This window comes from Cavia porcellus, unplaced genomic scaffold, assembly GCF_034190915.1.
Source record: "Cavia porcellus strain 051 isolate PalLab524CR breed Dunkin Hartley unplaced genomic scaffold, mCavPor4.1 scaffold_3, whole genome shotgun sequence".
In the NCBI taxonomy this organism is placed as follows: Eukaryota; Metazoa; Chordata; class Mammalia; order Rodentia; family Caviidae; genus Cavia; species Cavia porcellus.
This window is the reverse complement of record NW_026947486.1, coordinates 49,781,315-49,793,414: the sequence shown is the minus strand read 5'-3', so window position 1 is coordinate 49,793,414 and position 12,100 is coordinate 49,781,315. Positions and strand designations below refer to the sequence as shown.

Below are 12,100 nucleotides of genomic sequence, written 5' to 3'. Positions count from 1 at the left end.
TATATAGGTATATACATATATTCATATGTATGTTTACATACTCACACACATATAGTTTTTCATATTTAAGTCTGTGTGTCTGATTTACTTCACTTAACATTATGGTTTCAAAGTGCATCCATTTCCAAACAAATGACTTAGGTTTACCTTTTCTAGGGCAGAGTAATACTACACTGTGTATAAATACCACATTTTTATGCATTCAACTGATGATGGGTATATAAGCCATTTCCAATTTAGCTATTATGAATTGCACTGCTATAAATATGGGTAAGCATACATCACTCTGGTATGATATCAATAATTTTTTGGCACGATACATAGAAGGGGAACAGCTGGATCAAACAGAATTTCTTTTAGTTTTTTGAGGACAGGTCCCACTGATTTCCATAGGGGATATATCAGCTTACAGTCTCATCAACAATGAAGAAGGGTTCCTTTCTCCCCACATTCTCACTCGTTGATTTTTTTTTTTGTTTTTTTTTTTGTTTTGTTTTTTTTTTTTTTTTTTGGTACCGAGGATTGAGCTCACTATCAAGTTTGCCAGATAGGCGTTTATGCTGCCTCTGAGCTAAATCCCTGGACCTGGTTGATTTTTTTGATAGTAACCATTTTTTCTAGAGTAAGGTTCTCAAATGCCCAGCAATGTTGAACACTGTGTTCATGCATTTATTGGTCATTTTTACTTCTTAATCTGAGAAGTGTTTATGCACCTCAGATGCCCATTTTTTTAAACTGGGTCTTGAGATTTAGGGAAGCTAATTTCTGGATTTTTTATATACTATACATGTTAGTCCTTTGAAGAGTCTTAAATGCTAGATATCAAGAGAATTGGTTTTATAAACACTGCCTATTATCTACATGCAGTAACTGAAATTTCTCATTGGTTGTTTTTAAAACTCCAGATATAACTATAAAAATCAAACTAAAAATCCTGTAATGGCAGAAGGACCATTAAGAGCTAAAAATAAATAGTTTCTCAACTCTGGTGTGTTTATCATTACCACTCTTGTAAGAGAATAAATCAAAACTTTGCATTCACTGTCTCTGCAGTCCAATTTGGATCTCAGCAAGTAAATTTATTTCTTTTGCAGTTAGGAGTTCCTCTGGGAAATTCTGTGCCTATGTGGTAATGGGTCCCAGTGCAGAGGGAGATGCATTCCACCCCATCTTTCGGTAGCCCACTTTATCCAGGATTTTTCTTCTATACACAGAAGCCATAGAACACTCGAGATTGTTGTTCTGAAAGATAGTGAAACCAATACAGGAGAGATAAAAATAATTTCTTGCACGAGCCAGAACATTTATGACTATAAATACTACCTCTTAAAGATGTAAGAAAGCTGTTCCCAGAGTACACATAAAACCTCCCTTAGTGATTACAGAAATTCAAACAACCAAAATAATAAAAAGGACCAACCAAAAGTGACAAACAGACATTCTCGATCTTAGAAAACAAAGATAAGAAAAAGAAACTTTTACTGGAACTTTGCCCAGAATAAATGCCATTTCCTGAATTTTCATGAAACCAGTTGCAAATCTCAGCTAACTGATGAATTTAACTTTGGCTTTCAATTTAGGTTGGTGTTTTTTTTTTTTTTAATTAGTATTCTTAAAATGTATTTTGCAATTTATAACTTCTTAAACTCCAACTATGGGGTCAGTCTTTCTGCGGTTGCTTCATTACAGACAAAGGCACTATGGAATATTTATGGGCAGCCAAAGAAGGCAGTCAGCCAAATTTACAATGTAACAAATTGGGAACACAGATGGCTTCAGGTAATTTCTTATTTAAAAATAATAAGCCAGAATGAAAAGTAATTACATGAAGCAAAACTTCAAGTATGAGATGTACTTTTGATATGAAAAGATTTTCTATGATAAAATTCTTGCCCTATCAGAAATAAACAAGAACAAATAGTGGCTCAAGTAGAAAGGCTCAAGCATGTCACGAATGTTTCGTGAAGGATGCAGTATAGAAATATGTATGTTTGCTTGTTGGCTTAATTGAGACCAAACCACACTCAAGAGTACCTTGTTACTCTAAGAAGATTAGGAGACTATGGCCTTGATTCTCAGAAATCATTCTTCCCCAGGTCTCCTCTTTTATTTAACTGATGCTTTCAGACGAAGGTTATAAATCTCATTTTTGAGATTAATATTAAACATCAGCTTTGTTTACATGAGTAGCAGAGACACCTAAACTCGTCAATAGCAAAGCACAAGACAGAGCTGCCTTCTTAGGCAGTTCCAATCTGGTTTGAAACATCCAGTATTACCAGCTGTATGGTTCATTACATATATTTATATCTCTCAAATGTACAAATCTTTGAAGATACAAAATGAAAATACATTACATTTGACTTCCAGACTAAAATTATCTATGATGGTAGACTCTTAAACTCAAATATCTGACTTTCCTTTACTTGTATTCCAGCTATTGGTGATAAAGTATATATGCCAATCCAATATGTGTAGCCAACCAAAACATATATCTACTTTTTCAAGGTTTACAACACTTAAGGATGTTTAAGCACTGTATAGCCCAAATAATAAAACATAATCGACATCTACAGACAGGATACATTCTTCTCAGATAATATAGATTCAGATAAAAGTATCTTTCATTTACTATGATGATGTCATGATTGTTATGCTAATACATTATATTGCCCTTGATCTTAAGTTTTCTCTTTAAAGCTTTATACTTGTTATCTGCTAACATTCTATATACATTTAAATTCTAGGATAAGCAAGATTGACAACAAATACCATTTTCCTAAATGACCCCTCAATATTGTCATTGATTCAGCTTATGTTGTAAAAACTCCATAGGGTATTGATTCTGCCCTTATTCAGAGTGGTAACGATGAAATTCTCTTTCACATGTTTAGACACCTACAAAAATTGATTACACACCACACTTCAGCTTTTTCTGTTACTTACATATATTCTCATTCTAATTTGCCTTGACCGTTAACAAAAGGGCAACACTTGCTGACGCTAGTTATGTTTTCTACCTCTGCAGAGGACACTTTTGCTTCACATCAATGTTTTCATGACGGCACCAAAGGACTAGTTTTATCTTTTAATCTTACACATAAACAGGTCCAAAAAATCATTCACACCTGACCTGACTGTCATAAACAGATACAAAATGGTCCTTATATAGATACAAATACCTGTAGTTTACAAAGTAATAGAATTTGATAAATAGATTAATTCATCATAACGCTTTTGGTTATACATATATATATATATATATATATGTGTGTGTGTGTGTGTATATACATATATATATATATATATATATATATACCAGAGAATACACCATTGAGGTGAAATCACAGTTGCAATAAGAATGAAATCAGAAGAAACTCTAATAAAACATATTAAATGCCATTTACTTTCATGTTTTTCTGTAACAGGACTGCCTTCACAAATTAAAACTGATAATACTCTGGATATACTTCCTGTTATCTTTGGGATTTCTTTCAACTCTTGAATATTAAATATATTCTTGGTATATCTTATAACCTTACAGGTCAATCAATAGTAAAACAAGCTAAAGGGCTCCTTAAAACCCAAGTATTAAAACAAAAAGGGCTAGTATGGAAAAGTTCCCACCATAAGAACAAATATCTAAAAAGCACTATTTATTTTAAATGTTCAAAACTGTGATTCAGAAGGTTTCACTGCAGCAGAAACATATAGGCCCAAATCATTGTTCCTGTATCAAAAATATTCTTCTGGCACCTACATATTCATTTCTTCCCTCATATTATTAGAATTCATAATTATCAACACATAGATAAGCCTAGATGGATTGCTCATGATACTTCTGACCATGCTATAATTTGTATTTGTCCATATACTTTAGTCCTCCTAATGAAGAACCCAGGATAACTCAATATAGTTTTTCTAATTATCATTATAGACACTTTAAAGAACTTAATATCTCCTTTTTTGATAATGTCACCTGATTAACTCCTTGTTGCAAGTACTATTTCTTAACTAAATATTACATATAACATGGTACTTAGATTAACAAAAGTATGGTTTCGCACCAATCTCATTCAATAATGGATGGGATATTTTGCTCTTGAACAAATTACCTCAGTACTTAAATATAGTACACAAAAACATGTTCTGGGCATTCTAATTGAAACTATTATTACAGCTATAAGAATGGCTGCCACAGCAGCAAATGCAGTGGTCGCTTTGACTCACTCTAGGCAAACTGCTTAGAATATGTATAATTATTTTCAAAATTTTACCTCAGAATTATTGATTCAAACTAATGTTGATAAAGAATTCTATAAAGACAACACCATGGAGGTAACTATCGATTGGCTCAGCAAACATTCACAGGCCTGCTGGACATGCAGTTGGCTTAGTTGTGACACTGGGTATTGCTCAATGTAAGTTATTCATTTTCCTTTTAATCATTCTACAACTTGAAATTAGATTTAACATTTTCTTCATTGTACTTTTCACACAAATCCGGATAGAGATATTACTGATCCTCAAGACTGACTTCATGTCTAACTTCATTGACTTCAAATGAAAACTCACAATATTACTTTGAATCACCTTGATGATACTGTCTACTAGCTAATCCTAAACAGCAGTTCTCTGATCTCAATCTTTGAATTTGAGTTCTTACAGCTATTAATCTTTTCTCTGCTCTTTCTTGCAGTCTTAACGAGACCTCTATATGTTGTTCCAGTGTACCCCTCCTCATGCAGTAATCATGAAGACCTTCCTACATTAAGCCCATTACTCCTCTACCCTAAACTCTCCTCCTTTTGCCCAATCAAAATTATAAAAAGTAAAGCATAAACTGTGCCAAACTCTGACCAGAGGGATGCTTGATGTGGAACCGACTTGGGGCAACTACAGTTCCCAGGCTTCTGGAATTCATGGTTAAATCTTACAGCAGATCTACAGGACAACAGTCAGCACAGCCAATAAAAGGTTATTCTCAAAAGATGTTTGCTCTGGTCATTGAATTGTTCCTGTGCTCTGATAATAATTGGGCTTCCTTCCCAAAAAGTTTGCTTAAACTAGGTTAACATAGATTATACAGCAAGCAATCTTTTCCCAGAACCTGCTGCCCTGATCATGTTGAAATTGCTTTTCTTCTGTGTCTTCATTCTCATATATTAAGTTACAAGGGCTCAGTTTCCAAGGGTTTCTTATGCCCAAGAGGTAGTCCCTCTGTGTTCTCCGTGCTTGAATTAAATTTTGTCTCCATAGTCTGCGATACTGCTTTATTTGGATATCAGTTCTAGAAGTGTTTCACAGTGGAGTTTTTAAGGTTTTCTATGCAGTGGATCATGTCATCAGCAAATAATAATTTAACTTCTTCCTTCCATATCCATATTCCTTTTAATTTTTTTCTTGCCTAATTGTTCTAGTTAATGTTTCAAAACTCTATTAGGTAGAAGTGGTAGTAGATAGTTTTGTCTTGTCACCTTGACAGGGAAAGCTTTCAGCTTCTCCATTTAGTATGATTATATTATTACTTTTCTCTTGTGGAGACAAAATACCTGAAGCCCAAAATTAAGGAAGAAAAGGTTCAAGCTCACAATCAGCTGGTGCCAAGGCAGTAGTATGGCACAGGGCAACCATTCGTGGTAGCAGAAGACAGTAAAAGCAGCAAGAACAAAAAGAAAGGAACACAAGAGAAAACTCTTTCTGTCCCTTATATTGTATGTAAGCTACCCACTCTAGGGTAGGTGTAGCACTCACACCCATGATCCCAGCATTGGGCCATGAATCAACCACAACCTCTAGAAGCCTGCTCCCATAACTGCATGAAGCTTTGAGGGGACAACCAGACACAAACCATAATCATGTCGGCAGTTCATTTTTGATAGATGGCTTTTACCAAATTGAGATAAAGACCTTCTATTCTTATTTTGGTCAGATTTTTTGCTGTTATCATGAACAGATGTTGAGTTTTGTTAACTGATATTTCTGTGTCTACTGAGATTATGTAATATTTATCCTTGCTTCTGTTTATATGGTGTACTACACTTACTGATTTTCATATATTAATCTCTCCATCTCTAGAGTGAATTCTACTTGGTCATGTTGTATGATTTTTTTTAATAATTTACTGTATTCCATTTGCCAGTATCGTACTGCAAAGTTTTGAACCTGTGTTAACTAAAGAGATTGGCCTAAAGTTCTCTTTTTTGGTTGGGGTCTTTTCTGATTTTGAAATCTGGGTAATGCCTGGCTCTAGGAATGACTTTAGAAGTACTGCTTCCCTTTAGATTTTAGTAAAGAATCTGAGGTGTAATGGTGTTAGATCTTCTCTAAAGTTCTTAGAGAATACAACAGTGAATCTCTATGGAGGTGGGCTTTTCTTACTTTGTAGTTTTTTAATTACTTCAGTTTCAGTGATTGATATTGGCTTATTCAGCATTTTCCAATCTTATTGCTATAGCTTTGGTAGTTCATATGCATGTAGGAGTTTCCATTTCCCATGAATTTTCAATTGTATTGGAATTAAATTACTTATCAAAAATCTTTTGGGTTTCAGCAAAATCCACTGTAATTTCACCATTTTATTTAACCTTTCAAAGAACTGTTTGATTCATTGAGTTTTTGATTTTTTGTATCAATTTCATTAATTTCTGCCCCGATCTTATAAAATTTTTCCTTCATATTAGCTTTGGGTTTCAGTTACTCTTGTTTTGCTAAGACCTTCAGGTACATAAATAGGTTACTTAATCTCATTTTGTTTTTCTGATATGGAGATTCACTGCTATGAACTTCCTTCTTATGACTGTTCTCACATCCTACAGATTAAATTATGCTGTACTAGCATTATCACTTGATTGTAGAAATTAATTTCTCTAATTTCACCTGTGACTCATTGATTATTCTAGAGAATATTTTTGAATTTCCACATATTTGCAGTTTCTGATCTAATAATATGCATGGGATAATTTTGACTCCTTCGAATTTATGATAATTTTCTGGCTACTATATAGTCTATTTTGGAGAAAGTCTCATATCCTACTGAAAAGAATGTACATTCTGTTGCTGGGTGGAAGATTCTGTAGACATCTATTAATTCCATTTGTTCAAAGTTGGTTCAATCCTGATATTTCTTTTTGACATTTGGTCTAGCTGATCAGTCCATTTGCAACAGTGGGGTATTGAGTTCACCCATTTCTACTGTACAATTGTTTATCTAATTTTTCTTGTCCATTTGCTTTTGTTTTTATGAAGTTGGGGTGTGCCAGTATTTGGTATATACATGTTTGTAACTGTAAACTCTTTCTGTTGAACTGTTCCCTTTGCTAACATATAGTCACCTTCTTCGTATCTTCTGATCAATCTTAGCTTGAAATACAGTTGGTCTGAAATTAGGATAGCAACTCCTGCTTTTTTCTGGGTTCCTGTTGCATGTAAAATTATTTTCCATCTTTTGATTTTTAATCTGAGTTTCTTTTCCAATTAAGCATGTTTCTTGTGTGATGTATAATGTTGGGTTTTCTTTCTTGATCCATTCCACCAATTTGTATCTTTTGATTTGGGAATGTGGATTTTTTTTTGTCTTTTTTCCTTTTTATTGGTACCAGGGATTGAACTCATGACTGCCTGCTTGCAAGGCAGGCGCTTATGCCGCTGAGCTAAATCCCCACCCCTGGAATGTGGATTTTTGACTGAAACCTTTTGAAGCATCCAAATTCTTCATTGAACTGATTATCTATGTTTTGTAACATTCTGTTTAGCACATCTGCTTTCCATTAGTGTTTTCTGAGAGTTCTTGCATCTTTTTTGGTTATTATATCCAGTATATTCAGTTAAACTTTCTCTATTCCATTCAGTATCTCTTTGAGCTGTTTTCTCACCTTTCTCTGCTATACTTTAAAGTAACTCAGTTGTGTAGTTTTTACATACTGCTCTGTCCCTTGGATTGGCTTTGAGGGAGTGGAGTTCTAGGAAGTGTTTTCTTACCTTTTATTCCGATGATTCTATTTTTTTTTTTTGTTTGCTTGTTTTGTTTTGTGCTGAGATTTATATATGATCAGTCTAAAGACTTCATTGCTAATATAGAGATCTCTTTAGTTGCTTTTGAGCCTCTAAAAGATGTATTTTGGGCATGGACAACTATAATCCTTTGCCATAGCCTCAAGATTTAACCATTTTGGTTAGTTTGGGAAATTAGAATGCAGTGTACTTGGTCCAGCAACAAAGATCTCTGGGAATGTACTCTAATAATGCTAATGTCACAAAGGCAATCTGAGTATTGCTTTGCAGAGAAATAGTGACAATTATGTATCTCTTTTAATATCATGTGAAACAGCTCCAGCAGTATTGTCCAAGACAAATTACATATTAACATACTATAAGAACCAGTTATGTACCACTCTTATTCCTTGAGAAGAAACTATTGATTACGATGTAAACATTAAGGCAAGCAAGGTACTGACTTATTGCTAATATGTACTAAATGTAACAACAGCTCTATCTCTGCCAACAGTAGAAAACAGTTCAACAGTAATTTTAAAGTTAAAAATCAAAAGATTGACAAAGCTCTGTGATTATACTATAAAAGATTTTGAGTTTGGGAATGAAACCATCCACAAAGTCCATTCAGAGGGAAGGGGCATCCTCAGTTTATACACAAATGAATGTTGTAAAATCCAGAAAAAAATAATGGCCAGAGAATTCTAAAAGTTCTCCCATAATAGTGATAGTTGCTGTATTCCACTGTTGACAGTTTTCTACATATTCTGGGTACTATTTAGTAATCGAAACTGTATAGGTATAACTTAAATAATTTTACATTTAAATTGAGTATCATTTTGAATTAGATTGATACTCCAGTAATACTGGGTAAAATGTAGACTCCACAAGAGAAATTTTGTTTATTTTTTTGTTTCACACATTCTTCTAGTATATTTGAAGCTATCTGTCTTAGTTATTTTTTATTTGTCGCTGAGACAAAATATCTGATACCCAGAATTAGTTAAGGAAAGGTTTATTTTTATAGTTTTGGGGTTTTAGTTTATATTTTGTTGGTTCTAAGGCAGCATGGTGTGGCAGGGCAGCCCTTTATGGCTGCTAAAAACAGCAAAAGTGAAAGCAAAAGAGACAGACCTGCCTTTATTAGTGGTTGTTGTATTGGCTCTATTTTTGGGTGAGTGAAATACTCAAACTATTAATTTGAGTGCTAGATAACAAACCAATCATAAATGTTAGATTTAGTTGCCTCTAGGCCGGAATGACACTTTGGGAGGACATTTAAATAAACCACAACATTTTACCCTTGATCCCCCAAAGACTCATGTGGTTTTTTATATAAAACACATTTAGCTTATCTCTAGGAGTTGTTACAATCTTAACAATTTTAGCATTGCTGAAAAGTAAGTCTTAAATCTTTTTTGAGATTTATGGCAAACTCTTAACTATAACCTGTTGCATAAATAAAACAAGGTTAAACATTTTTAAAATGCAAAGAACAAGATAAACATTACCATTTTAAAAGTTATAAACAAGAGATATCAAGGATTAAAACCAAAACAAGTCTAAAATCTAGCAGGGCAAACATTAAGTCTTGGAGTTTTAATTTTAGCATCTGAAGCAATCTGGTTTTAAGCTTTAGAAAGCTTAGGTGATTTTATCTTAATGGCACTTTTAGGGATTTTAACTCTTGTAGCTGTTTTTTTAAGCCCCTTTTTGTGCGGTTTTGGCAGCTTTTGTGGATGATTTTGGTTTTAACTTTTCTTTAACTTTTGGGGATTTTACCGTATTTTTTACTTTACCCTTACAGACTCATATATTGTCTTTTAGGGGCACAATGCTTGGTCTGCTGTGCCTTTTGCAATCAGGGTGGAAGCTTTTTTATCTTTAGAACTTGTGTGGGTTTTTTTTGTATTGAAAACAAGCATCACATTGATATTGCCAAGGTTTGCTGTTAGATGGAGCAGTAGACAGGCTTTTTTTTTTTTTTTTTTTTTGGCTGTAGGGATTAAGTGTCTGGATTATTGAGTTCTCTGAACCTGATTGTGAAGAAAAGTTTCTTTATGTTGCTGCCATTTTGGGATCTGATGTGGTTGCCACCATTTTAGAACCTCTTGTGGCCTTTGTTGCCACTCTAGAATGTGACATTTTGTGGCTTTTATTTTTGAGCAAAGTTTTTGATATTTTGCAGTATGAGGCTATAAAAAATGGAGACCCGCTGTTTTTTGGGTAGGGCTCCAGGCCACCTTTTATATATATATATATATATATATATATTTTTTTTTTTTTTTTTAGCAGTAGAGGTTTTAGCCTTACTGGAATTTTTTTTTGGTCAAACTCACAATATTTTAATTATTTTGTTGGGCTTTTGTTTTTGATTTGTAACACAAATGTGGCTAAAGTGTTTTAAGAACAGCTATGTTATCAACTCAATATTTGACTGCCTTAATTTTTTTTTTTTTTTTTTTTTTTTTGCTAGATTAGTCTACCACCCTTAATTTTAGTCTCAGGCAAAGTCTCTGGACATGAGCAAAATGAAGACAAACATTTTGCTAAGCCATAACACACATCATGTGGAGTTTATAAAAACCAATGCAGTCTTTTTTATTATTATTTTTTAGCAGAAACCTTCTGAGCCTGGTCTTTATCGGCAGGCCTTTAATCAGGCTTCTGGCCTCCTGAGCTCTGATCAGAATTTTTCTTATAAAACAGCCTAAGCTGTTTTAGCTCTGTACATCTAGGCGACAGCTCTGAACCTTTCTAAACTCTGTCTACAAGGCTTTTTAAAGGCTCTTGAAGGGGCTGGGAATTTAGCTCAGCGGCATAAGCGCCTGCCTTGCAAGCAGGGAGTCGTGAGTTTGATCCCTGGTACCGATAAAAACGAAAAAGACCAAAAAAAAAAAAGGCTCTTGAACCACATGGTCAGGTATTGTCACAGTGCCTCCCAGTACCAAATTTTGTCTTCGCAATTTTTTGTCACTGTGACAAAATATCTCACACTCAAAATTCGGGAAGGAAAGGTTTGCTTTTTATAGTTTTGGGGGAAGGGCTGTGGATCTAGCTCAGCAGCGTAAGTATCTGTCTGGCAAGTATGAGGTTGTAAGTGTGATCACCAGTACCAAAAAAAAAAAAAAAAAAAAAAAAAAACACTCATATAGTTTTGGGGGATTTTAGTTTATAATTAGTTGGTTCTAAGGCAGACGGCATGACAGGACAGCCTTTCATGGCCGCTGCATACACAAAAGCAAAACAGAAAGACTCATCTTCTTTCTGCCTTTACACTGGCTTTAGCCCTGGGCAGGTGAAACATTTACACTACCAATTTGAGTGCTAGACAATGAACCAATCACAAATGCTAGATTTAGTCACCTCTTATGATTGAATGAGGCTTTGGGGATATTTAAATAAACTACAGCAACACCAAATGATTTATCTAGGCCTGCCTTCCCCAAAGGTATCACTTTTGATTTCCTATACTGACATGATATTCATAAATAAAATAACATTTCCACTTCACACCTATGTCAGATATCAATTAAAGTATTAAAACTGCTAACTTGTCTCCTGCCACAACATGAGGCAGGGGAGGTCATGTGGGCATATGGAGTGGAAAAAGGAGCTACATTTAACTCAGACAGTAAAACAGTAATCAGAGCACTTAGCTGCATTAGTACTCAGGCTGGCAGTGCACCTGGGAAGTGTGGTTAGGGGAGCCTGGTACATGATCTGCTACTGTTGTACAAATGTAAACCTTGGGAGCCAGCTTATGCCTTTTTGTCAAGACACAGCCCCTTCATTCTCACCCTTCCTCATCCACTAAGCATCCCCCTTGCCACAGTGTGTTATTCACTAGCTATACACAAAACAAAGAGATTTATTTAGTATAAGAAGATCATTATCTGGTTCCAAGGAGGCTACACCCAACCCTCCACATTCCCCCACCCTTGCTGCTGGGGAATCAACCAGCCACAGAGGGTGGAACTTATTAGAATAAAGAGCTTAACAACTCTGAATTTAACAAGATGGGCTTGATGCTCCTGGCAAAGAGGAGGGTCTCCCCACTCCCATGGCTGCAAGCAGTTTGATGGTGTGAAGAATCCACATAGCTTGG

The 12,100-nt window shown here is 34.7% G+C and overlaps 1 protein-coding gene across 8 annotated transcripts in view; it reads right to left on the bottom strand.

Moving 5' to 3' along the window:
* Apool (apolipoprotein O like) overlaps positions 1–12,100 on the bottom strand; it is a 110,758-nt gene that overhangs the window by 55,634 nt on the left and 43,024 nt on the right. Inside the window, exon 2 of one of the 8 annotated variants that reach the window (XM_063246142.1) lies at positions 1,005–1,242. The exons of 5 other annotated variants lie outside the window; for them this stretch is intronic. Coding sequence is in view for 1 of the 3 variants with exons in the window: in XM_063246141.1 (XP_063102211.1) it covers positions 46–63 (18 nt within the window). In the remaining 2 variants the exon portion in view is untranslated. Of the gene's footprint in view, positions 1–45; positions 79–1,004; positions 1,243–12,100 lie in introns of those variants that run through there. 2 more of the 8 variants (XM_063246143.1, XM_063246141.1) reach the window with 2 other exon arrangements.